The 25,119-nt window shown below is 42.8% G+C and overlaps 1 protein-coding gene across 1 annotated transcript in view; it reads left to right on the top strand.

The window, feature by feature from the left end:
* LOC126260867 (max dimerization protein 1-like) overlaps positions 1-25,119 on the top strand; it is a 715,242-nt gene that overhangs the window by 575,318 nt on the left and 114,805 nt on the right. Inside the window, exon 4 of the mRNA XM_049958290.1 lies at positions 9,374-9,488. Coding sequence (XP_049814247.1) covers positions 9,374-9,488 — 115 coding nt within the window. The remainder of the gene's footprint in view (positions 1-9,373; positions 9,489-25,119) is intronic.

Below are 25,119 nucleotides of genomic sequence, written 5' to 3' on the forward strand. Positions count from 1 at the left end.
GGTGTCAATGTGTTCTTTTTTCCATTTCCAGGAGTGTATATGGCGAGGGGGCAGCACTTAATTCATTCATCTCAACATGTTTTCCCTGTCTGCGCTCGAGCATTAAAGAGATGCTCATCTTTGATAGAAACCTTACGACAGCCAGTTGTCTGCAAGGTGCACGAGGAGAGGCCTCTCGTGCACTGGATTCTCTCTCTCTCTCTCTCTCTATGTGTGTGTGTGTGTGTGTGTGTGTGTGTGTGTGTGTGTGTGTGTGTGTCTTGTTGTTGCCGGCTCGCAGCGTGTCGGCGGAAGGCCTAGCGACTGGAGTGGACTCGGCTCGGACAGTCTTGGCGTCCCGGATGCTCGGCTGGTGCGCAGGCGTTGTCGAGCGCGCGGCTTCCGACACGGAACTCCACTTAGCGGAATTTCAGCCGGCCGGCGCTCCCAGGGGCCCTGGCTCAGCACAGCTGGCACAGCCGCCCTGCCCTGCCCTGCCCTGCCCGGCTTCCGTCCGTGTCGCACCAGCCCACCCACCGCCCTCCCTGCCTCTAGCTCACCTTAATAGTCAAACGACCAGACACTACCATGTAAGTAGAGGTCTGCGCAGGTGCCGATATATCCGCAGTAATACGAGGGGAGTTTCATAAGTAAGGCAACAGTATTTTTTCTCGGCCAATTTCGATTGAAAAAATGGGGAGTTTGTTGGGGGACACAGTGGAATATTCCCGCTTCAGACATATAGTATCATGCAGTTCCGATAGGTGGCAGCGCTATAAGTACGCTTCAAAGTGGCGTCTGTAACGGAGGTGGATTCCAAGCAGAAAATTGTCATTGAGTTTTTTTCTGGCGGAAAACCAGAGCATCGCAGATATTCATAGGCGCTTCCAGAATGTTTATGGAGACGTGGCTGTGTACAAAAGCTCGGCGAGTCGTAGGGCGAGCCATCTTTCGTCATCGCAACAACTTCACGCAAACCTCTCCGATCTCACGCGTGCCGGCCAGCCGCGCACGGCTGTGACTCCTGCGATGTTGGAACGTGGGGACCCGCACATTCGAAGTATTCGACGGGTCTCAAAAAACACCTCGCTGCACAACTGGACGTCTCTGTTTTTAGTGCTGACGCACTCGTCCACCAGTTGGAGTACTTAAAGGTGCGTGGTCGCCGAGTTCCTCGCCGCCTAAGACTATAAAGAGCAACGGAGGACCATCTGTGCGGTATTACTGGCACATTGGGAGGCTGATAGTGACAATTTTTTGTCGAACGACGTGACAGACGATGAAACATGGGTTCATCACGTCGAACCGGAAACGAGAGCAATCGATGGAGTAGCGCCACACCACCTTTCCTCCGAAGAAAACTTTAAATCCGCATCCTCAGCCGGTAAAAGCAGAGCGACGCTCTCCTGGTACTCTGAAGGCGTTATTCTGTGTGATGTCCTCCCTCATGGAGCAACGATTAACTCTGATGTGTATTGTGCACTCTCAGGAAATTGAAGAAACTCATGTCTACGCACCGAAACCAGCTCAGAATACTTCACTGGACTGTCCTTCAACAATCACTCTACAGCCTGGATCTCGCACCTTCCGATTGCCATCTGTTCCGCGCAAAGAAGGATGCGTTACACGGGAAGCAGTACATGAATGATGACGAGGTTATTGATGCAGCAAAACGTTGGCTCAATTGTCGACCAGTACAGCGGTACCATGTGGGTATTACACGCCCTCCAAGTAATGTGGTATAAGGCCGTCGCACCCAACAGAAATTATGTTCAAACATATGGTTTTATAGCCCGGGGGGGGGGGGGGGGTAATACGGTGTAAACACAGATGGTAGCCAAGTTTCCAGGTTTCATTGTTGTATTTGACCACGAACGCCTCGTGTATAGCCGAAGTGCTTGCTGTTTCAAGAGGCACCATATCGTAAGTTTATACCGCATACAGGGAAGCGGAAAAACATCCGCTAAGTCACAACGCGGACGAATGTGTATGTTGACGAAACGACCGTGGCAAATGGTCATTGAAAAGGATTGTGACAAAAAAATAAGTGAACACCAGCTGTAAAAATCAGAACTGAATTTCGGGCTCGCGAAACCTGTCAGCACCAGAACAACACGAATGGAGTTCCAAAAGTAGGGAGCTGCAGGGCAAGCTGGAACTCCAAAACTACTCATCGGTGTTGCAAATGACCTTAACAGGAAAACGTGGTGCCGAAGCCATAAAATCTGGACTATGGAGCTGTGGAAGATAGTAATTTTATCGGATGGGTCTTGTTCACACTCTTTCCAACTTCAGGTCGAGTTTACGTCACAAGAGTGGTGGGGATTCGGCGGTGATCTGGGCAGCGATATCGTGGTATTGCATGGGTCCTGCGGTTATTCTCCAAGACCGCAGACTTGCCAAGGATTATTTGACCTCTTTGGCTGCTCACGTTCATCCCAGGTCCGCAGCTCGTGGTCTACTGGCTAGCGTTGCTGCCTCTGGATCACGGGGTTCCGGGCTCGATTCCCGGCCGGATTGAGGATTTTCTCTGCCCGGAGACTAGGTGTTTGTGTTGTCCTTATCATTTCATCATCATCATCATCATTTGTCATTGATTAAATTTGACTGTGAAAAAACTTTGTGTAAAAATTGGGACTTTGTACGGGCGCTGATGACCGCGCAGCTGAGCGCCCCATAACCCTAAAATCATAATCATCACGTCCATCCCGTGGTATAACGTTTGTTTTCCAATTGTGAGGCTGTGTTGCAAGACGACAGGGCTCCTGTTTACACATCTCACATCGTCCAGGACGGGTTTCGTGAGCGCGAGGATGAATTGTCGCATCTCCCCTACCTCAATGTTATTGAGTCTTTGTAGACTACCTTGGAGAAGTGGATGCGTGATCGCTACACATCTCCATTATCGTTATTTTAACTTGCATCTATTTTCGAGGAAGGATGGTGTAAGAGTCTCTTGAAAACCGTATTGAATGCCAACGATTTTCCTACACTGTATTAGGCATTGTAATGTGTTGTGTTTTTGGTGTTCCCATATATTTGTCGTCCCCCCCCCCCCCCCCGGTACATCGCTCCATCCGACCAGGCCTTGGAAGGCTCAACGGTACCGACCGGCCGCCGTGTCATTCTCAGCACCAGGCGTCACCGGATGCGGATATGAAGGGGCATATGGGCAGCTCACCGCTCTCCCGGCCGTATGTCAGTTTACGAGACCGGAGCCGCTATTTCTCAATCAAGTAGCTCCTCAGTTTCCTGACAAGAGCTGAGTGCACTCCACTTGCCGACAGCGCTCGGCAGTCCAGATGGTGACCCATCCAGCCCGACGGGAACCGGTGTTACCACTGCGGTAAGGCCGTTGGCCCCTGTACATCTACATCGACATTATACTCCGCAAACTGTCTTTCAGTGTGTGGCGGTAAATGTTTCTGGTGTCACTGCCTTTTTTTCTCTTCCTCTCCTGTTCCATTAACAAATGGCGCATGGTAGGGATGTTTCTCGGTAAAGCTCCGTATGAAATCTAATTTCTCTGATTTTCTTGTTGTAATCATTTCACGATACGTATGTGGGAGGAAGCAATGTTGCGAGAATCTTCTGGGAATGTGCGGTCTCGAAATTTCCGAAATGAACAGCGCGTCTCTTGCATGTAGCGTCTGCCGCTCGAGCTTGTTCAGCTCCTCTGTAACGCCCTCACACCGAGTAAACGATCCCGTGGTGAAACGCACCGCTTTTCGTTAGACCTTTTCTGTCTCTAACACTAATCACATTTGATAAGGTTCTCATTCGAATGAACAGTGCTCAAGAATCATTTTAACGTATGTGTTGTAAGCCATTTCTTCCGTAAGTGAATTACATTTCCCTAAGATTTTCCCTGTGGACCTGTGTTTGGCATCAACTTTTCCTCCTATTTGTGTTAAGTGGCCATTCCGCCTCGCGCAATTCGTCACACTTTTTTACATTCACTGTCAAATGCCAGTCCGTCCATCTACGAGGACAGTTCAATAAGTAATGCAACACATTTTTTTTCTCGGCCATTTTTGGTTGAAAAAACCGGAAATTTCTTGTGGAATATTTTCAAACATTCCCGCTTCGTCTCGTATAGTTTCATTGACTTCAAGACAGGTGGCAGCCCTGTACGGAGCTGTTAAAATGGCGTTTGTAACGGATGTGCGTTGCAAACAACGGGCAGTGATCGAGTTTCTTTTGGCGGAAAACCAGGGCATCTCAGATATTCATAGGCGCTTGCAGAATGTCTACGGTGATCTGGCAGTGGACAAAAGCACGGTGAGTCGTTGGGCAAAGCGTGTATCATCATCGCCGCAAGGTCAAGCAAGACTGTCTGATCTCCCGCGTGCGGGCCGGCCGTGCACAGCTGTGACTCCTGCAATGGCGGAGCGTGCGAACACACTCGTTCGAGATGATCGACGGATCACCATCAAACAACTCAGTGCTCAACTTGACATCTCTGTTGGTAGTGCTGTCACAATTGTTCACCAGTTGGGATATTCAAAGGTTTGTTCCCGCTGGGTCCCTCGTTGTCTAACCGAACACCATAAAGAGCAAAGGAGAACCATCTGTGCGGAATTGCTTGCTCGTCATGTGGCTGAGGGTGACAATTTCTTGTCAAAGATTGTTACAGGCGATGAAACATAGGTTCATCACTTCGAACCTGAAACAAAACGGCAATCAATGGAGTGGTGCCACACCCACTCCCCTACCAAGAAAAAGTTTAAAGCCATACCCTCAGCCGGTAAAGTCATGGTTACAGTCTTCTGGGACGCTGAAGGGGTTATTCTGTTCGATGTCCTTCCCCATGGTCAAACGATCAACTCTGAAGTGTATTGTGCTACTCTTCAGAAATTGAAGAAACGACTTCAGCGTGTTCGTAGGCACAAAAATCTGAACGAACTTCTCCTTCTTCATGACAACGCAAGACCTCACACAAGTCTTCGCACCCGAGAGGAGCCCACAAAACTTCAGTGGACTGTTCTTCCTCATGCACCCTACAGCCCCGATCTCGCACCGTCTGGTTTCCATATGTTTGGCCCAATGAAGGACGCAATCCGTGGGACGCACTACGGGGATGATGAAGAAGTTATTGATGCAGTACGACGTTGGCTCCGACATCGACCAGTGGAATGGTACCGTGTAGGCATACAGGCCCTCATTTCAAGGTGGCGTAAGGCCGTAGCATTGAATGGAGATTACGTTGAAAAATAGTGTTGTGTAGCTAAAAGATTGGGGAATAACCTGGTGTATTTCAATGCTGAATAAAACAACCCCTGTTTCAGAAAAAAAATGTGTTGCATTACTTATTGAACTGCACTCGTATTTTCGGTTCTCTGCAGGAGTTACGAGTTCCATTATGTTCTTACCATAGAGAACTGCGTCGTCCCTGAATACTCTCACGGAGCCTCCATCTTTATTCACTAGATTTTTAATATAATTTGTAACTTGTAGCGGCCCTGTAACATTCCCCTGAGATACTCCTGGAATTACTTTCATATTTGTCGATTTTATTCCGTTAAGAACGAAGCGTTGAGTTCTGTCTGCTATCAACTCCCGCACCCAGTCACAAATCTCTGGTCTGATGCTCGGTAAGCTTGTATTTTGTTCACAGAACGACAGTGCGGAACTGTATCAAATACGTTCTAGAAGTCAAGGAACACGGCATCAACCTGGGCACCTTTGTCTAAGGCGCTATGGATCTCGTGGACGAATAGAGCTGGCTGGGTTCCGCAAGATCTGTTTGCGGAATCGCATTGATTTTTATATAAGAGGCCTTAGTTTTCCAAAAGCGACTTAATACTTGAGGATAAATATGCTCCATGAGTGAGTATCGCGGTTACATCTGTGGATATCTACAGTATTACGGGTAATTACTTCGTGGCTAAAAGTTGAAGTACCGGTACAGTGTCAATTTTTACGATTTTCTTCTGTTTGGTTTACAATTTTTCATACGGTCGATAGGACTAATTATTATTTCTTAATTTTATCCGTTGCCGTCAGCGTAGTATCCGTGACTGTATTACTTTCGTAAAATAAAAAACAAACCGACTTCAGCCAGTAGTGATTTCTATTACAATGCAGTATGTATTTCGAGCATTGGAAGCTAATCTTCAGGTGCTTGATCAGTCTACATCATTTTTTGACTTGATGATGATGATGAGCGTTTGGCGTCATTGGCCGGGAGGCCCCTCGCGGGGCAGGTCCGGCCGCCATATCGCAGGTCTTATTACAGTCGGCGCCACATTGGGCGACCTGCACGCCGGATGGGGATGAAATGATGATGAACACAACACAACACCCAGTCCCTGAGCGGAGAAAATCTCCGACCCAGCCGGGAATCGAACCCGGGCCCAGAGGACGGAAATCCGTCACGCTGACCACTCAGCCACTGGGGCGGACATTTTTTTTTGACTTAATGCCAATACTAGTCATGTTTAGACTACACAGGCATATTACAAAATGGGACATTATGAATATAATTTTTTAAAAACTAAGGCAATACCGAAAATTACTGTTTCCATTAATGGTTACATGGTTTTCAAGTACAGTATGAGTAACAAATTATTATACATATAAATATAGCAACGGCCTGTCGCCAAATCTCGTAGTAGTTGAATACAAATTTATTTTTTCAGCGTTTGTCACGCCTTTGAAGGGGTGTACTTTTGATAGACAATCCACTATGGTCTTGAACCAACCATGAAAAGAGTAAATCGCCATTTGACTGTGTGTTACTGTATTTATCTTCTCTACTATCTCGATTTCAGCTTTTATGCCATTATCAAGTGCAATGCTGAAAGTTCATAGACCATAATCATGTTATATCTGTTAAGGCAGTCCTGCTTGAGCAGTTTACTCTTATAAAAAAACAGATGAGGACAGCATATCGAAAACTGATTCAAGAAATGTAGAAAATTACCCCATCATAGGGGCTACACTGCCCCACGGCTGTTGATACGGAATACTGGCATAATGTTCTTTTGGATGAGCTTCGTTTCTTCATTTTCATTCAGCTGTTGTCGCATCAGTCGCACGCTCCGTTAATTCTTTGTGCGCATCTGTGTCGACGTGTTGTAAACTTTGTTCTGTGTGCCTTCGTTTTTTAACTATGTATGTGTGTTGTTTCTGTGGCAGATACGGGGAACCCGTCCTGCAGTTGCATAGGCAGATGTGGAAAACAGCACTAAAGCAGAGCAACCGTCGCAAATACGGCGCACGTATCCGATCTGCATATTGCGTGCCTTCCGAATCTAACACTCCAGTATGCTGCTTCTGAAGTTAGAGGGGCAGGTCTGTCTATTTCATAATGACATTGAGCGACGAAGTTTTAGGTAATTCAGACTTCGTTATGACAGAGATGAGGAACGTGGTTGCAAACAGGTGATACAGTTAAAATAATCTAAAGTGTTATGTCATTTCATCAACTGGAGTATGACTCTTAGGTAAAGCAAACATGGATGATTTTCCTTAACGTCGTGATCGACGGGGTGTACCTGCTCCTTCAGGACATGTGAAACGTTCCTCCACATTGTTCTAGAGAGAGCTGCTGTCTCTAGCAGCTGACTAAGGAAGTGGCTGGAGAGAGCTTTATGCTTAGCCAAAGAAGAGCATACTGATCTCTGGAGTAACATCTGAGGCAATTGATACAGATATTAGATTGCGGTGTGACACTTATCAATGTGTGTATGTCAATATATACTGTAATTTTTTCTTTCAGTATCTTGTATAATGTGTTCAGTCGTATTATTCTCCGTTCTTTTGTTACTAATTTCTAGGAATAACGATCGATAAAGGCTTAACTGTAATGTAAATTTGTCTGTAGCCCATAGTTCGACCTTGCACTTTGCATATTTACACAAAGTTCCCCTATTATTTAGGGAATTAACGTTTAATTTGACATAGGTATATTTCTTGTTTTGACATAAGTAAAAACCGCTCCCCGTCTACATTTCCATCTTTACTAGAGGCTTTTTTTTTTTCATCTGCTCTGCGTGGCTGAGACGGCAAAACGACTATGTTATGCCATAACAAAGCGGACACCCACATTTCTGCAAAAATGTATTTCGTTACCTTTTATTTTTCCTGAAAAGCTGCTGAAGGTACGGTGGCATTATACGCTATGGTTTTACGTCATTTGTCTACACGGTATTAATAGGCTTTATTCGGTAGAGATATAGGACAAGCCACTGCAACAGATGAAGGTAATGGATAAAGAACTGTAGGTGAACTCGCCATGCCAAGTTCAGACAAAATCTCAAGCTTTCGACGTTGTTGTGAAAATAGCGAGGAGGTTAGTTTCATGACCGCGGTGGTAGGCTCTTGACGAAGGAAATTAGGGAGGAAAAGTTCACATAGTTTATTGCCTGATGAGAGTAGTGGCGCTGCAACCGAGCGCAAACGAAATCTCTGGGCGCAAAGGACGCCGATTCAGCATTCGCCATATCCGTCATATCATGACGTGCGAGTAATTTATCCAATGAGATGCCGTACTCTGAGTGTAAAATTGTGAGCCTCGTCTTATTCACGACAGTTATACCTAGCCTCTGACGGCAGCGATGGGCTGGGAATAGGGGTGAGGGCGGGGGTGGCAGAAATAATCGAAAACTTCAGATTTTATACCGATTTGACGCGGCAAGCTAGCCGAGAACGCCGAGAAAGACTTCGTAGGCAGGTCTATGTTGTGATTTAAATTAGTTGGCATCTGACGTTGAAGGTTAAAAGCTGCGACGTTGCCGTGACAGGTTCTGTCTTCATGACGCCGTTACAGCGCTCCGTTCTCGTCGGTGATAGGAAATCATTTTGAAGCCTCTATCCCCCACAAAAACTGCGGAAAAGGTCCGAAGTTGACGTATGGTATTGATCTATGTAGTGTCTCGAAGGCTGTCAAGAATCTGTCGTTAATTTTAATTAAGGTCGAAGTTACATTTTTTCGTGGAATAGACTGTATTTTCGCGTCCGGAAAAGCTTTCAGCTTAAGATATGGCACACCTTGTGCCGCGGAAGTGGCAGTACTGTGCGGGCGGACAATAACAGATCGTCCCCCAATTTGGGATTTTGATGGTGGGAACGTCCGTCCCTCTAGTTGTCAAATGCCAACTTTTTTAAATCGGTCTCTAGCCGATGACTGCCAGAGTTCTAGATCTGTAGGATGCTGCGTATCGTGTACTTACTGTATCCTCAGATAGTGTAATTTAGTAAAAAATGCAAAAAATGATGTACAAATAGACGCAAAGCTTTATGGTATTGTGCTGCTGTGAATTTAATAAGTGTGCGGTGATATTCAGGCCGTAACGATGACGTAGTCAGTTGGCGTTTTTAGCAGAATATTCAACATTTCTGCCCGTTAATGAGCCGCATGCCAATAGCGGTCGTTATGTTTCTGTTGCAGGAGGGCCCACCTGCGAAACTGCCTGGAGAAGCTGAAAGAGATGGTGCCGCTGGGACCCGAAGCATCCCGGCACACTACCCTGGGCCTCCTGACGAAAGCGAAACGGTTCATAAAGGTAGCGTCCGCCGCGTTGTCCACCTGCTTGCATGCGGTTGCTGGCAGCCTCACCCCTAGCCTAGACCTCGCTTCAGACTGCGTAAGGAGCGCTCCTACCTACTTGCACAACCTGGCACTAATGTTGGCCCGCCTTCTGTTTTGCGCCCACTCTGACTTCGAGCGGTATTTCTCTTGTATTAGGGTAAGTAGGTTTCTCACATTATATTACCGCAAGTGAAGTCACTACAGCCACAGGGTGGCGACTTGTTTTGAGAAACGGGAAATTGAATTTACTGGAAAACTTAGGAAGATCTCGGAGAATTCTGAGACACTCGTAGAAGAATTCAAGCGGTCGTAGACTGAAGTCACTTCGTTACAAATCACTTTTGAGATTCTGCGTCGGAAACAATCGGATGTGCAGTCGCGTAAGGAAAGGCAGAAAGAAGTAGGGGTTGGATAAACCGACCGGTTAAGACCGATACCGGCATTTTAGTTCTGAATAACCTTTATTTTCATTATTTTTTTGGTCTGGGTTACAACAGGTGTTTTTACTTCTCACTTTTAAAAAACTATATCAATTAGTCATACCAGCAATGCACCAAAAATTTTTCTTTTTTAAATAAACCTTTTTTTAAAAAAGAGTAATTTTTATTCATAAATGTGCGTTGGTTTCAAGTACTGCGTTATTACAGAAAATGGGAAAAGCGACCAGTGTTGTTTTAATAACAGGTCGACAGAAACGAGCAACAAAGATATGGCATAAGAATTGGTACAGCATCGCTGTCCTTGTTGCTGCGTGTCGTTAAGGTATGCGTGTACCTGCAATGTTCAGGTACACCTACCTGGCCTGCCGTCGCTGGAAATCAATTGAATTGCAGAATGGCACCAACCCTAGTCTCGAAACATTTTTACGAAGTGGCGTACCAGTGCTTCGTTTGCTTTAAAGGATTAATCTGCCATTTCTGTGAAATAATAAAAGAGGAAGAGCACTGTCGAAACGGTAAGAAATTAAAAACGTAACAACAATTCGTTCAGAGTATACAATAAAAATAGAAAGTATCTGATACGCTGCCTGTGTGTACGTAATAAGCCTTTAACTGCTTGTAGCCTTTGAAAACTGACGAATTAATACGGAAAACAAGGGTTCTTCAGCCGCAATTTTCATTCTTTAGCGCTGACTATTCGTACTTTTCAAATAGTGTAATGATCCGCGATTAAAACAAGTGAGTGAGTTCAAAAAAATAGAATCAATAGCAGAATATTGATGAGTTTTTGTAGTATTCAATCATTCATCACTTTTCGCCAGGAAAGCAGTGAAGAGTGGTCGGAAAAAGTTTTCTTTTATTTGCCCATTTAGTATTTTGACTCTAGAAAAACTGAATTAAAATTGTCCAATCTTCGTGCTATTTCTAATTTTATTACAGGAAATAATAGGAATAAAAAACCGAAAATCGCTTATTTCAGAAACTTATATTGAGCGGTTTTGAAAGTTCGGTTAAATCTGTGTGGGGAAAAAGCGATATAACCGAAAGCCGGTTGTTTCAGCGATAACAGCCATCCCTATGAAGAACAGCTTTAAACTGTTTAATGTTCTCGGACGCAGGTACGTTTTCATTGCGTGATTAATTGGGAAGTGCGCGTCACAAATTTTTCAAATGGCTGTGAAGTCGTTATTCGCTTAAAAGCAAACACTTGGGTTTTAATTTCATAGAAGAATATAATTACAGATCCATTTATGAACGCACATGTTTTGTACATCAGTAATTAATTTTAAAGATTCGCATCGTTTCACTAATTTCATTCATTCGTCTTCTGAATTTCTGACAGTGTCATACTTCAAGTCAATAATGAAACGTGATGTGACGTAATTATTGAAGGTCACTGATGGTTCCTTCTACTGATAACAGTTCTAAATGAGTTCCTCCGAGGATTTCTCTTGTACTTGAGCCTATCATCAGTAATCACTAATAAGAGACGTGGAAACTCAAAAAATGTCGTTAACGGCCACGAAAACTAGTAAAACAAAACTTGGTGTCGCATAATTGATTCAGGAAAATTTGAAATTCCAATCTATAGGTCTCAGGGAAATCTTTTGCAGAAAAACGTCGCTGCCCTGACCCAGTGTCGACGTCGAAATGTCGTGATAAGAATTGCATGTGACGCGCGTATGGCATTACCAACATCCTGTTCTACGTTTTAATGATTTCTGATATGAGACAGCAACTCGCGTATTCTATGGGAATATATAGCGAACCGACGAATTTTTTTGTCCCTCGGGGATTCAGTTGCTACAATTATTCGTTCATAGTGTTCTATTGGTCGGACTTGCTTACGTAATTGAAGAAAGAGTAGTTTTGCTTATAAGGCCAACGGCTTGCTGAGAGATGGTGTACTTATATGGGCACCTAGACATGAATGTAGGTCAGACGTAAATGATAATTACGTACTAACTCATTAATCGACAAAAACTGAACGATAAAAATAATTTCTGTGTGTAGCCTGTTACATATTTGCCGCCTTGCCTACAGAGTTTATATGGATTAACTGTAAAAAGTCTCTCTCTCGCGAAATATGCTCATCTGGTTACACGTCCCGTCCACCCACCTCTTCATTTTCATTATAGTCGACATTATGTCTTCCATTCCAGCCATTTCCTTGATTTATTTGTTTAATTTCCTTGTACACTTGTTTTCCAAAATCGTTTTGAGCTGAGGCAAGGTGTATTTTTGTGCGCTTCCTAGTAAATAAAAACTGAGTAATGACATTAACGAATTCTTCCGTTGACACCTGCTGTCGGTGTATCAAGCTGTCTCCAATAAACAAATGTCACACACAAATAAACAAGCTGTTAGAAACGGCAGATTATATAGAAATTTCAGTTTTAGTGCAGAATAAAAGTACTGGAATTGAAACGAGGACTTCGAATATAGGTAGAATGTTCACTTGAACTAGATTATCCCTTGGATTCAAAAGTGTCTGTTAATAAGTATTGAAAGTAGTTGTTTATAATTACTGATACAATTTGTAGAATATAAACAGAATCTAATATTAAGTCACTCACTATGTTAAGTAAACATCAGCATCAAAATGGGTTGGATCTGCCCAGTATGTGACTACAAACAAAACAGTTGTTTCGGGTGGTAAAGGGTACGTGTGGAAATCAGCAATTGTTGGAAGCGTTAAAAACTGTTGACGTCACTGTCGGGCTCCTCCAAATATTTATTTAGTAGTTCCATACCCCAGCGCCATGTTAACAATTTTCACTGTCAAAGACATCATTATGGCCACATATTTGTACGCCTCTCCTTACAATACAACGCCGCTCAAAATTTTAATGCAGTACGAAAAGTGTTTAACGAGTACACAGTGTTAAAATTAGCGAAATCTGTACATTAAGGAAAGTGTGTAGTTTTTATCTCAAGGGTGACTCCTTTTTACAAAGAAATGTCCTAGATTTACTTTGTCATGAACTTGCTGATATTCTATTTGTCAGTGAAAGATAACTGAGATGCATAGGTGACGGCTATATAGCCACACTGATTGGAAACATTTCTTGTGAAATTTTAGACGTAAGTTTCCTAACTCCCCGCTCAACATGACCCTTTCCTTAAGACTGCTTATTGATGAATATCTAGACGAATAAGTTGACTCATCGGTAGAGCATTTTGTAAACACACACAGATCACTGTTTTATTAGAACTACCAATAAAATGGTCTTGGAGTAGATTGAAGAAGCCACGTATGGGAGGGAGAGAGAGAGAGAGAGAGAGAGAGAGAGAGAGAGAGAGAGAGAGAAACCTTGACGTGTATTGTACGATTATGAGCCAGGTCCGATAAGTGTGTTGTATGTAATTATTTTAAATATCAACCTGTAGAAATAATTATTCCTTGTAGATAGAAGCTGTTCTTGATGTCAGAACGAATAAAATCGTAATGCTCTACTTATTTTTTCGCAGATTAAACTTATCTTAATGAAACTTAACGAAATTATCAAGAGCAATTGGCAGCGAAGGGAAAAAACACTTCAAAGGAACACATTTTTGTCGAGCATGACAAAGTGCCTCGGATACCGTGCGAATTATCAGAACTTGCTTCGTGCCGACAGTAAAACAAGCTACAGCACAAGCAAGGCTGAGTTTTCTTGTTAAACCTTTTGTTAGAGGAAAATCTTTGTTCCGGATCTTTTGGCTACTTCAAACCTTTTTAAAAAGCTTTTATTGAATAAGAACGGAAAGCATCGCCTTGACAGCGAGACTTAATTAAACGACTCGAACTAAATTGCGAAAAACGCGTTGCTGACGGGCACGTTTTGTCGAAATAAAGAGAGTAGCGAGCAAGGAAAAGATGATGTGTTCTGCGGGCCTTCAGAATGACGTTGACGTGATTTCAGTAGTGTCTTAAATCCGTTTAGAATCGTAGGTAAGGAAGGGGACACATTTGCCGTATTCGTACCATATAATTTATTTTTCGTTTAATATATATATATAAAATATAAAAAATATATAAAAATATAAAAAATCTACTTGTTTTGGAAGCTCTGTTAGTAATTTTGTACTAAGTATACCAGAACTTTCTCGTACAGAGCTACTCACGACGTAAAGTATGAATCCATTGGTTTCTTATCGAAAAACGCGTTTTTTTCTGTCGAGGATGTAAAATATTGTCCTTAATATTCTTCTATAATTTTTAATGTTATATACTATTGCAGATGTTATTGTATTGATTGTATAGGAAGTATAACAAAAACCACGTTGAGTCACAGTGTAGTAAATTCTACATTAAGGGATTTGTGGGTTCATCTTCAGTTGTAATTTGTTTTTTACCTTATTTACCTTGCTGTTGTTACAGCCATGGAGTATTTTTCCTGTTTCGTGATGGTTTTATGCTGTGTTGAACGCAGTGATGACCCATGATGAAATAACCATATTAAATGCTAGTGCAACATCATGGAAAGCTCCCTTTATTTTATTTTTCTAGTTCATGCTTGAGGGAATCATGATCACTTGTAATAATTATGGTGAAAAAAGACAGTCTGTTTCACCTGATAACGTTTTATTAACATATCGGTTAGCACAAAATCGACAATCTACTACTCTAAGGCATTCGCTGCGAGAAAATCTCAGATCATGGGGAAGCTCTTCTCCACGACTTCAAATTCGACGACGGCGTCGCAAGGCCCGAAATGCATTGCGTGATACAATAATAGGCCATAGACACGGGTTCCCAGGTAGGTGACGTGTTTCTTGACTTCCGCAAGGCGTTTGATACAGTTCCCCACAGTCGTTTAATGAACAAACTAAGAGCATATGGACTATCAGACCAATTGTGTGATTGGATTGAAGAGTTCCTAGATGACAGAACGCAGCATCTCATTCTCAATGGAGAGAAGTCTTCCGAAGTAAGAGTGATTTCAGGTGTGCCGCAGGGGAGTGTCGTAGGACCGTTGCTATTCACAATATACATAAATGACCTTGTGGATAACATCGGAATTTCACTGAGGCTTTTTGCGGATGATGCTGTAATATATCGAGAGGTTGTAACAATGGAAAATTGTACTGAAATGCAGGAGGATGTGCAACGAATTGACGCATGGTGCAGGGAATGGCAATTGAATCTCAATGTAGACAAGTGTAATGTGCTGCGAATACATAGAAAGAAAGATCCTTTATCATATAGCTACAATATAGCAAGTCAGCAACTGGAAGCAGTTAATTCCATAAATTATCTGGGAGTAAGCATTAGGAGTGTTTTAAAATGGAATGACCATATAAAATAAATCGTCGGTAAATCAGATGCCAGACTGAGATTCATTGGAAGAATCCTAAGGAAACGTAATCCGAAAACAAAGGTAGTAGGTTACAGTACATGGTTGATAGAAGAGATAGACAAGATCCAACGGAGAGCAGCGTGCTTCGTTACAGGATCATTTAGTAATCGCGAAAGCGTTACGGAGATGATAGATAAACTCCAGTGGAAGACTCTACAAGAGAGACGCTCAGTAGCTCGGTACAGGCTTTTCTTGAAGTTTCGAGAACATACCTTCACCGAGGAGTCAAGCAGTGTATTGCTCCCTCCTACGTATATCTCGCGAAGAGACCATGAGGATAAAATCAGAGAGATTAGAGCCCACACAGAGGCATATCGACAATCTTTCTTTCCACGAACAATACGAGACTGGAATAGAAGGGAGAACCGATAGAGGTACTCAACGTACCCTCCACCACACACCGTCAGGTAGCTTGCGGAGTATGGATGTAGATGTAGAAGACTGTAGGTGGAGTTAACTATACTCCCTGTATATTTGTTTTCCCGCTTGTATAGCAGTTGCGGAGCCCTTTATTTGTTTTTGTAAGTACAAGTAGCACTGTGCACTTCTGTTAAATGTGCAAGCATAACGATGGGGTGGACAATGTGTCACGCAACATACAGAATTACGACTTCATTAGATTTTACGGCTGCTTTGCTGAAGAATAATGGAAAAGGGAAGAGATTCGGCGGGAGTTTGGCTCTGAGCACTATGGGACTTAACAGCTGTGGTCATGAGTCCCCTAGAACTTAAAACTACTTAAACCTAACTAACCTAAGGACACCACACACATCCATGCCCGAGGCAGGAGTCGAACCTGCGACCGTAGCAGTCGCGCAGTTCCGGACTGCGCGCCTAGAACCGCGAGACCACCGCGGCCGGCCGGCGGGAGTTTTTTAGACATTCTCATCATTTTAGACAGTCACACGGAGATTGTAGTCACATTTAGATAGCCACACGGAAATTGTAGGTACATTTTTAATTTTTGATAACGCTCTTGAAAAGTGTTATCTCGGGTGTACACTAGCTGCTTAACAGCGAGACGTAATAATGACCCTGGACTAGAGAAACGTGACGGGTATAGGCCAGCTACCGTGCGGCCTGTATAACCTTGAAGTAGGGCTGCAAGTGTGTGGTTGTTTGCGAGCGTCGGGTCACGTCGTCGCAGAGGCGCTGCGAAGTGTTTGTGTCGCAACGTTTGCCGGCTTGCATGCGGTGAGTAAGCGGGCGCGCCGCCGGAATCACGTGCCCTGTCTGAGAACAGGCCACTGTGACAGGGCGAGAGCCGCGCCGCGGTTCTCAACGCAGCGGATATACGGCGGCGGTTCAAACTCCCATTCAGACTTTGTTTTACAGTGGTTATTTCACATAGCTGAAGGTAAGTGTGAAAAGGACACGGTCGATTTCCGCCTCCAGCGGGAAAATACAGGTCTCGAGAATCACTCTTACAAAAACATAGGCGTAGATCTGACTGTCACAAACAGACGCTGCACTCACGGCTGAACATTTCAGAGTGCCACTGAGTGTCACAGTGCTATACTCCGTGAAAATCTCTGTTTGTAATATTGTAGCAGCGGTAAACGACGCACACCAACTTTGAGGAATCTCTTCCCAACGGTTAGTTGTGACACTCTGTTACCTCTGTCGGGATTTCAGCTGATACCATCTGTGTGTTTGCAGTGTCATTTGAATTATCCTGCAATTTTCTCACGATGCAATACGGACTTCGCGTGCCCACCTTAGTCAATCTCATTGTCGCTCATTATGCAGTCACAGCTCTGTACCCGAGAGTTCGTGCGATCGGTCGGTATGATGCTCGCTTCTATGCCACTCATGCCAATGTTTCGTCGAAGTCCGAAAGGTTGTGACATGCTGCACGTGCTCTCCTCAGTCATGTTGTTTGTGTTGTGATCGTCATGTGAAAAGTTGCAGTAACGTTAATTACACTCAGTAACCATGATATACCCACACCATCATCTGTAAGAATGGCTTTTTTTGTACTGAAAATGAGCTCGCTTGAAAATGAGATTGTAATACAGAAATCCCACAGGCAAGGAAATACTGGAGTATCAGTTTAGTAGCGTTCGATCTATAGTCCAATAAAAATTACTTGATAATTGACACTTCACGCAGTGGGTTTCCTCCAATCAGAGCCCTCAGCGTCACGCCTGAACTGTTCGCAGGTGCCAAACTGCCAAAACACTTGGTCAGTTCACGTCCAAACCAGTGTTCTTTTTTGAAGTGTTTGGATCCCAAACTATGGATCTGGCTTTTTATTTCATGTTTCATCACACATGATGACTACACCTAAAAAACACACACACACACACGATGCCAGTGGTGGAGTGCACGCAATTTATACACAGCATTAACCAAAACGCTACAGGATACTTCCACACAAGACGCGATTCAGCTCCACGTATACAGTTCAAAAATGGTTCAAATGGCTCTGAGCACTATGGGACTAAACATCTGAGGTCATCAGTCCCCTAGAACTTAGAACTAGTTAAACCTAACTAACCTAAGGACTTCACACACATCCATGCCCGAGGCAGGATTCGAACCTGCGACCGTAGCTGCTTACATTAGATAATCTTCGCACGACATTGCGTGAAGCCGAATTTTTTAAGGCTGCAGTTCGTCTTTACGACTGTAACACCACAGTCATAAATATAATTACTCAACAAAGTGTTGCGACAGAGCGCAATGGTTAGCGCATGAAGCTGGCGTGTAGACGATTATAGGTTAGCGTACCCGGAACTGGTTTATTTTAAAAGATGTAAACGGAAATTGCAGAAAAAATCTCGTCAATCGTTGAAGATTTTTTATTCCATAATGTAATCAAAAAATATTTTATCATTTTTATTCAGTTAATTGTTTTAAGTGCAATTTTTATATTTCTAATTCTTTGCCGCGTCATTGCCACTATCGTATTGACTTTATATGCTCTTATTTTTCGTTCTGTAATTATCTTTTGTTTGGAATGTGTCCGTGTCGCCTATAATCCGCAGCCAAATGCCAACGACGACTGCTCGTCGGTTGGTAACTCGACAGCTCGTGTGCTAATGTGAGGGTAGTTTCTGGTAACCAATGACAGCAGGAAATTACAGTTTGTTTTTAGCGCTGAAACTGAAAGTCCTCTGTGTGGAGTTTGCTCGCAGAGATTAGCTTTAATCGTCGTGAACAAAGCGATCGTGATTTTAGTTCTGCCGCAGATTGTAGACCGCTGTTTCCTCGGATTCATTGCACATCACTTGGTTGTAGTTGGTTAAAAAGCGCGTCGTCTGCCGCAGTTCAGTCATTGGTCACTTAAAATCATCTTTAGACAAGAGCATCTCCCATTTCCGACATGCCTCCAACATTGCTCCGCGTTACACATTTAACGGCATTTATGAAGTGACCAGCCGTGTGTGTGTGTGTGTGTGTGTGTGTGTGTGTGTGTGTGTGTGTGTGTGTGCGTGTGTCGCCCATAACCGGTCGATATCCTGCAGCCGATGTGGCAATACTGCAGCGGCAAGTGTACACCACCACCACCACCACCATCTTACAGACCCCCCTCCCTCCCCCCCATATATATATATTGTGACTCAAAAGTCCGTTAGTATTTGAAAATGCACTAATTAACGGAATAGTGTAGGTTGAAAGTTAAAAATTGATACACATGCCTGAAACGACATGGGATTTTAATGAAACGAAAGAGCGCGCTAAAACTGGCCAGCAGATGGCTCTCGACAGCAACAAGTCAGTGAAGCCGCATGAGAATCGTGTATAAAATTAGCTGCAGGTACGCCGTTGTGTTGTAGAATTGCACCGTCCCTAACCTGACTGATAAACACCTCGTGGAAGGTACGAACTTTTGTGCAGGATGGCGCGCCACCTCATATTGCTACACGGGTGAAATATCTCTTGCGCACCGGGTTGTGTGAGTGTGGGTCGCGTGCTGAGCCGCCACGGCCGTCATGTTTGATCTCCCAGGTCCCCAGACCTTAATCCGTGTGGTTATTGATTGTGGGGTTACATGAAGCCGCAAATCTACTGCGATCGTCCTACCTTATTTGTGATGCTAAAAGACAACGTCTGACGGCAGTTTCTCACCATACCTACTGATGATAGGCTTTTCGGTGTTATTCACAACATTTTCCCAGACTACAGTTGTTTTGTTGATAAATGACTGCCAGCATGTTGAGCGTATGTTATTAAAACTTACATTATCACGTGAAGTATTGAATTTTCAAATGTCAACATACTTGCGGGTCCCCTGTACATGCGGAGTACTGCTTTCCGTCTTTTAGCGGGAGTTAAATGGAAATGAGATGTCGCGAAAATGTTTTTAAATTGCATGTTCGTCTTGCACCGGAAGAACAGCAGTTAAACAGCGAAATAGACCGCAGTCTTGTAATAAGCTGTATACCCGGATACGCGTCAGGCAAAAGACGAATAGCAACAGCTTGAAGTCAGTGGGCGTTTACGTTTCTGCACGTCTCTTCAGACGTCAGGAAACTTGTTATGAAAGTTTTACTCTTCTTTTTATGGATCTAGACAGAGCGTGCCCTTCGTAGAAGCACTTGACTGCCGGTTTCTTTAGTGTTCTGGTCCACTCTGTACCTTGAATGTCGCTTTACATTTATGTGTGGTTAACTTTTCAGAAATTTCAGCTTTGTTCACAATTGCTCGTACTTTTGTTACTTCGTAGCCGTTGATAGTCTGCAACATCGAAAAACATCCTGCACTCCCACTCTCACTTTCCTCATACCACTTACCATCCGTTTTCATTTCGTAATATTCAATATTCTTCCCGTTAAACTGTCGGAATGTACACATTATAGCGTAGTCAAAGCTTTGAAACGTATTTCATACAGTTTCTTCTTTCAGTCAACCTGCATGTACGATAAAACGCTGCACTATCCAAGGCAAAGTTTCAAGGACCAGTTGCTTTCATTTCTTTTGCATAGCGCCTTCTGTGCATTTGGAAGGCATATAACGCTGAAAACTCTCATTAACCCTTTCGATTTGAACTCCACGGAATTTGAACGTAATAAGAAATTATGCTAATAGGCAAAGTTTGTTCGGGAGGATAGTTGTCTTTTTCGAAAATTTCTTCTAATTTTCCAACATATTACTTTTCGTGTACCCTTTCCGATATAGAGCATTCTACTTTTTTCAAGAAAGTAGCTTTACTTTAATGCTTAGTATGTAACAAACATTTGGCTTCGAAGATTAACATCTTGTCATAACTCATGTTATATAGCAGAGGACCCTTACAGTTGATACCTATAATGCCGATTCATTTTGAAAACTGGGGACAGAGTCAAAGAGTAATTTAAAAGTTCACGATAGCTCGAATTTTTTCTGTGTGGCCACAGATCTGTACATAAAAATTAAAAAAAAAAAAAACAAGTTTGAATAACGAGATGCAGAAATTGGCGAAATCCACTTCTGTAGGTTACATCGTTTAATACAACTCATTAGCTAACAGTATCATCGTCATCTTCTATATCTATTTGCAATACACTGCTGAATAAAGCCCTCCTTCTGGAATTTTTCATGCATATTGTTCCTCCATGTTTCCGGATTTCATCTTCCACTCCAGTCTGTACCCTGAACCATTTGTTCGTGTTCCTATCTCTCCTAAAAAGATGTCTCTCTCCGTTCCTCCCGAAACAACACTCAAGTTTTTAAACAGTTTTCGAAAAATTTACGATGGTGGATCAAAAAGTAATGCCTCCTATACACTACATTACCGTTCAACATAGTCCCACTGGATTTGTAAACATTTGCGCCATCATTGAATCAAGCCACCAGAACCAGTTTGGAAAAATTCAGTCTTTCGTTTCTTGACCCAGTATTTTTAAGCTGTTTTAAATTCATTCATGAAGGAAGTGCAAGGGAACGTTGCAACGGATATCAGCAGTGTGGAACTTGGGCGAAGAAGTGTGGTAACGGAGAAATGGACATTACAGATAAATGACACACAGGCCGGGCGAGGACGTGCTGATGAAGTGATTCGAGGAGACAGACGCGTTAATGTTCACAGTCAACAGCGAAACCTATATAACCACACTTAAGAAACTTAAGAAGGCAATAAGAAAAAGAGAGCACTAAAAGACTTTCAAGCCATCAAGTTTCGTCACGATATGCACGCCTCCACGCGTCATTTTTCACAACCCAAACGACTGCAAAAATGGGCTTGTCAGTGGTACCTCATTCACCCTACAACCCTGATTCAGAACAAACTACGTGATTATACGTGTCGTGACTTGGATGATGTTAAAACAGCTTTAAAATCATGGTTTAGGAAGCTGAACCCTGGATTTTTCCAAACTGGTTTTGATAGCTGGTTTCAACGATCGCTCGTCTGTGTACAAATGCCTGCTGAATATTTTGGACGGTAGTATTGTGTAGAGTACTGTTAGGCTAATGCCGCTGTTATATGTTCAGTGTTACTGTTCAGGCTAATCCCGCCGTTATATTTTCATTGTAAAATTTTTTTATGGCATAGGACGTCGTGTATCCATATAAAGTGAGACTATTTCAAAAAGTTGCGTGGTGAAGTAAATTTTAATTTGACTGGTTGTATCCTCTATAAGATACATTGTCCATAGTGACAACAAGAAATGTGGTTTGCTTTATCTGTTTCGGTAAAGAAGTTTAATTCAAAAAATATTTTAAATTACTAAAGGAAATCAATTTGTTCGAGCATTGATGAGTTGTTCTTCAGCTTCTTCAACCTACAGAAGATGGATGTTAAATGCGTTGTGAAATATGTTGGGAACTGCCCTCCATTCATAGGAGTTTAGTGTGACGAAGTTACGTAAGTGACTGATACAACTGTTCCTTGTTAATTTCAATAGTGTCTCATCTTTTCTATTTCTCATTTCAAATATTCACCAAGTTATTTTTTTATTTTATTTTTATTTTTATTTTCCTTCTACGGATTCTTTCCTAGATCGCTTTCGACTCTTATCACTTCAATTCTGAAACATTTGTTTCTGGCCCTGCTTCTTTTTCTTTTATTTTCTAAATTTCTATATTTGTTCAACTTCTCGGGTACAGCTAGTTTTTGGTTATTTATCCAGAAGTTGTTAACAGTTTTGTTAAACTCTTGTCGTCCACTCCGCATAAATGCCCATAAATGCGAACCTTTCTTTCTTTAAGCGTATCCAGCCAGTTATGACCGACATAGTTTAACCTGGACGCCGAACCACGTTGCAGCACATACTGAACCACATAACTAAACAGTTTTATTTTCTAGATCTGCTTATTTTATTTTGTTTTTAATGTAATTGAAGGATATTAGCGATGTTCGATTTCTCGTTTCGCAAAAGAAAGATTGCTGTGTGGGTGCGTATTAACTTCAGCGATTTTTCAAAACTGGGAATTGAAGCCTGGAGTATTCTTCTATCATTAGAACGAATATTTTCGTTTAGAAGAGACTATTTTGCATGGCAAAAGGGTTTTACAGTTGCCAGAAAAGAGAATGAAAAACAAAAAAGACGATTATTCTCCGAAATTGAACTGTGATACGAAACTCAGTGTGTTTGAAGTGCAGTTTTGGAAATAAATTGTCAGCTGGTAGTGACTAATGCGTTAATAATGCATTGGGTTGAAACTAAGAATGAATTTGCGTCAGACTTCAGTTAAATGATACACAGTTTTAATGTAACATGATAAATTTTCGAGGCTTGTAGCCCCGTTTTCCCGCTATTTCGTCAACGATGAAAAGTAATTATATAGGGTTAAAAAAGTATTTGCATCAATTCCTGGCGTTACTAGGTACCCATTTGTATTGGTTATGCCCCTGAGAGGCGGCAGGACGTACGCAGAGTACAGCCTGCCTCCTGTGTTGATTGTAATCGAAACGTCTGCTCCACATGAAAAGTGGTAGGCCCAGCAAAATTAAAGTTCGTGTTTCGCTACCAAATATCTTTCTCCCCTTAGAAACACTCATTCTTACGGTTGTTTTTTGGTGAACAGCACACTGTCAATTTACTGGCGTAGGTACTATGGAGCACACCTGCTTAGTAAAACCTGGTAGTCCTGTCGTCCCAGAGTCAGGCTAAAGGACGCCTAGCGTCAGCGAACATTTTGTCTCAAGCAGAAGTTGCTTCCCATTACTTGATTCATCACTCGTAGACGTTTGGTACAAAGACTTCATATTGGATGTGTCAAAATGAAAGGTAAGTGCTCTACATCTACATCTACATCTATACTCCGCGAGCCACCTTACGGTGTGTGGCGGAGGGTACTTATTGTACCACTATCTGATCCCCCCCTTCCCTGTTCCATTCACGAATTGTGCGTGGGAAGAACGACTGCTTGTAAGTCTCCGTATTTGCTCTAATTTCTCGGATCTTTTCGTTGTGATCATTACGCGAGATATATGTGGGCGGTAGTAATATGTTGCCCATCTCTTCCCGGAATGTGCTCTCTCGTAATTTCGATAATAAACCTCTCCGTATTGCGTAACGCCTTTCTTGAAGTGTCCGCCACTGGAGCTTGTTCAGCATCTCCGTAACGCTCTCGCGCTGACTAAATGTCCCCATGACGAATCGCGCTGCTTTTCGCTGGATCATGTCTATCTCTTCTATTAATCCAACCTGGTAAGGGTCCCATACTGATGAGCAATACTCAAGAATCGGACGAACAAGCGTTTTGTAAGCTACTTCTTTCGTCGATGAGTCACATTTTCTTAGAATTCTTCCTATGAATCTCAACCTGGCGCCTGCTTTTCCCACTATTTGTTTTATGTGATCATTCCACTTCAGATCGCTCCGGATAGTAACTCCTAAGTATTTTACGGTCGTTACCGCTTCCAATGATTTACCACCTATGGCATAATCGTACTGGAATGGATTTCTGCCCCTATGTATGCGCATTATATTACATTTATCTACGTTTAGGGAAAGCTGCCAGCTGTCGCACCATTCATTAATCCTCTGCAGGTCTTCCTGGAGTACGTACGAGTCTTCTGATGTTGCTACTTTCTTATAGACAACCGTGTCATCTGCAAATAGCCTCGCGGAGCTACCGATGTTGTCAACTAAGTCATTTATGTATATTGTAAACAATAAAGGTCCTATCACGCTTCCTTGCGGTACTCCCGAAATTACCTCTACATCTGCAGATTTTGAACCGTTAAGAATGACATGTTGTGTTCTTTCTTCTAGGAAATCCTGAATCCAATCACAAACCTGGTCCGATATTCCGTAAGCTCGTATTTTTTTCACTAAACGTAAGTGCGGAACCGTATCAAATGCCTTCCTGAAGTCCAGGAATACGGCATCAATCTGCTCGCCAGTGTCTACGGCACTGTGAATTTCTTGGACAAATAGGGCGAGCTGAGTTTCACATGATCTCTGTTTGCGGAATCCATGTTGGTTATGATGAAGGAGATTTGTATTATCTAAGAACGTCATAATACGAGAACATAAAACATGTTCCATTATTCTACAACAGATTGACGTAAGCGAAATAGGCCTATAATTATTCGCATCTGATTTATGACCCTTCTTGAAAATGGGAACGACCTGCGCTTTCTTCCAGTCGCTAGGTACTTTACGTTCTTCCAGAGATCTACGATAAATTGCTGATAGAAAGGGGGCAAGTTCTTTAGCATAATCACTGTAGAATCTTACGGGTATCTCGTCTGGTCCGGATGCTTTTCCGCTACTAAGTGATAGCAGTTGTTTTTCAATTCCGATATCGTTTATTTCAATATTTTCCATTTTGGCGTCCGTGCGACGGCTGAAGTCAGGGACCGTGTTACGATTTTCCGCAGTGAAACAGTTTCGGAACACTGAATTCAGTATTTCTGCCTTTCTTCGGTCGTTCTCTGTTTCGGTGC

Source organism: Schistocerca nitens, chromosome 5, assembly GCF_023898315.1.
Source record: "Schistocerca nitens isolate TAMUIC-IGC-003100 chromosome 5, iqSchNite1.1, whole genome shotgun sequence".
In the NCBI taxonomy this organism is placed as follows: domain Eukaryota; kingdom Metazoa; phylum Arthropoda; class Insecta; order Orthoptera; family Acrididae; genus Schistocerca; species Schistocerca nitens.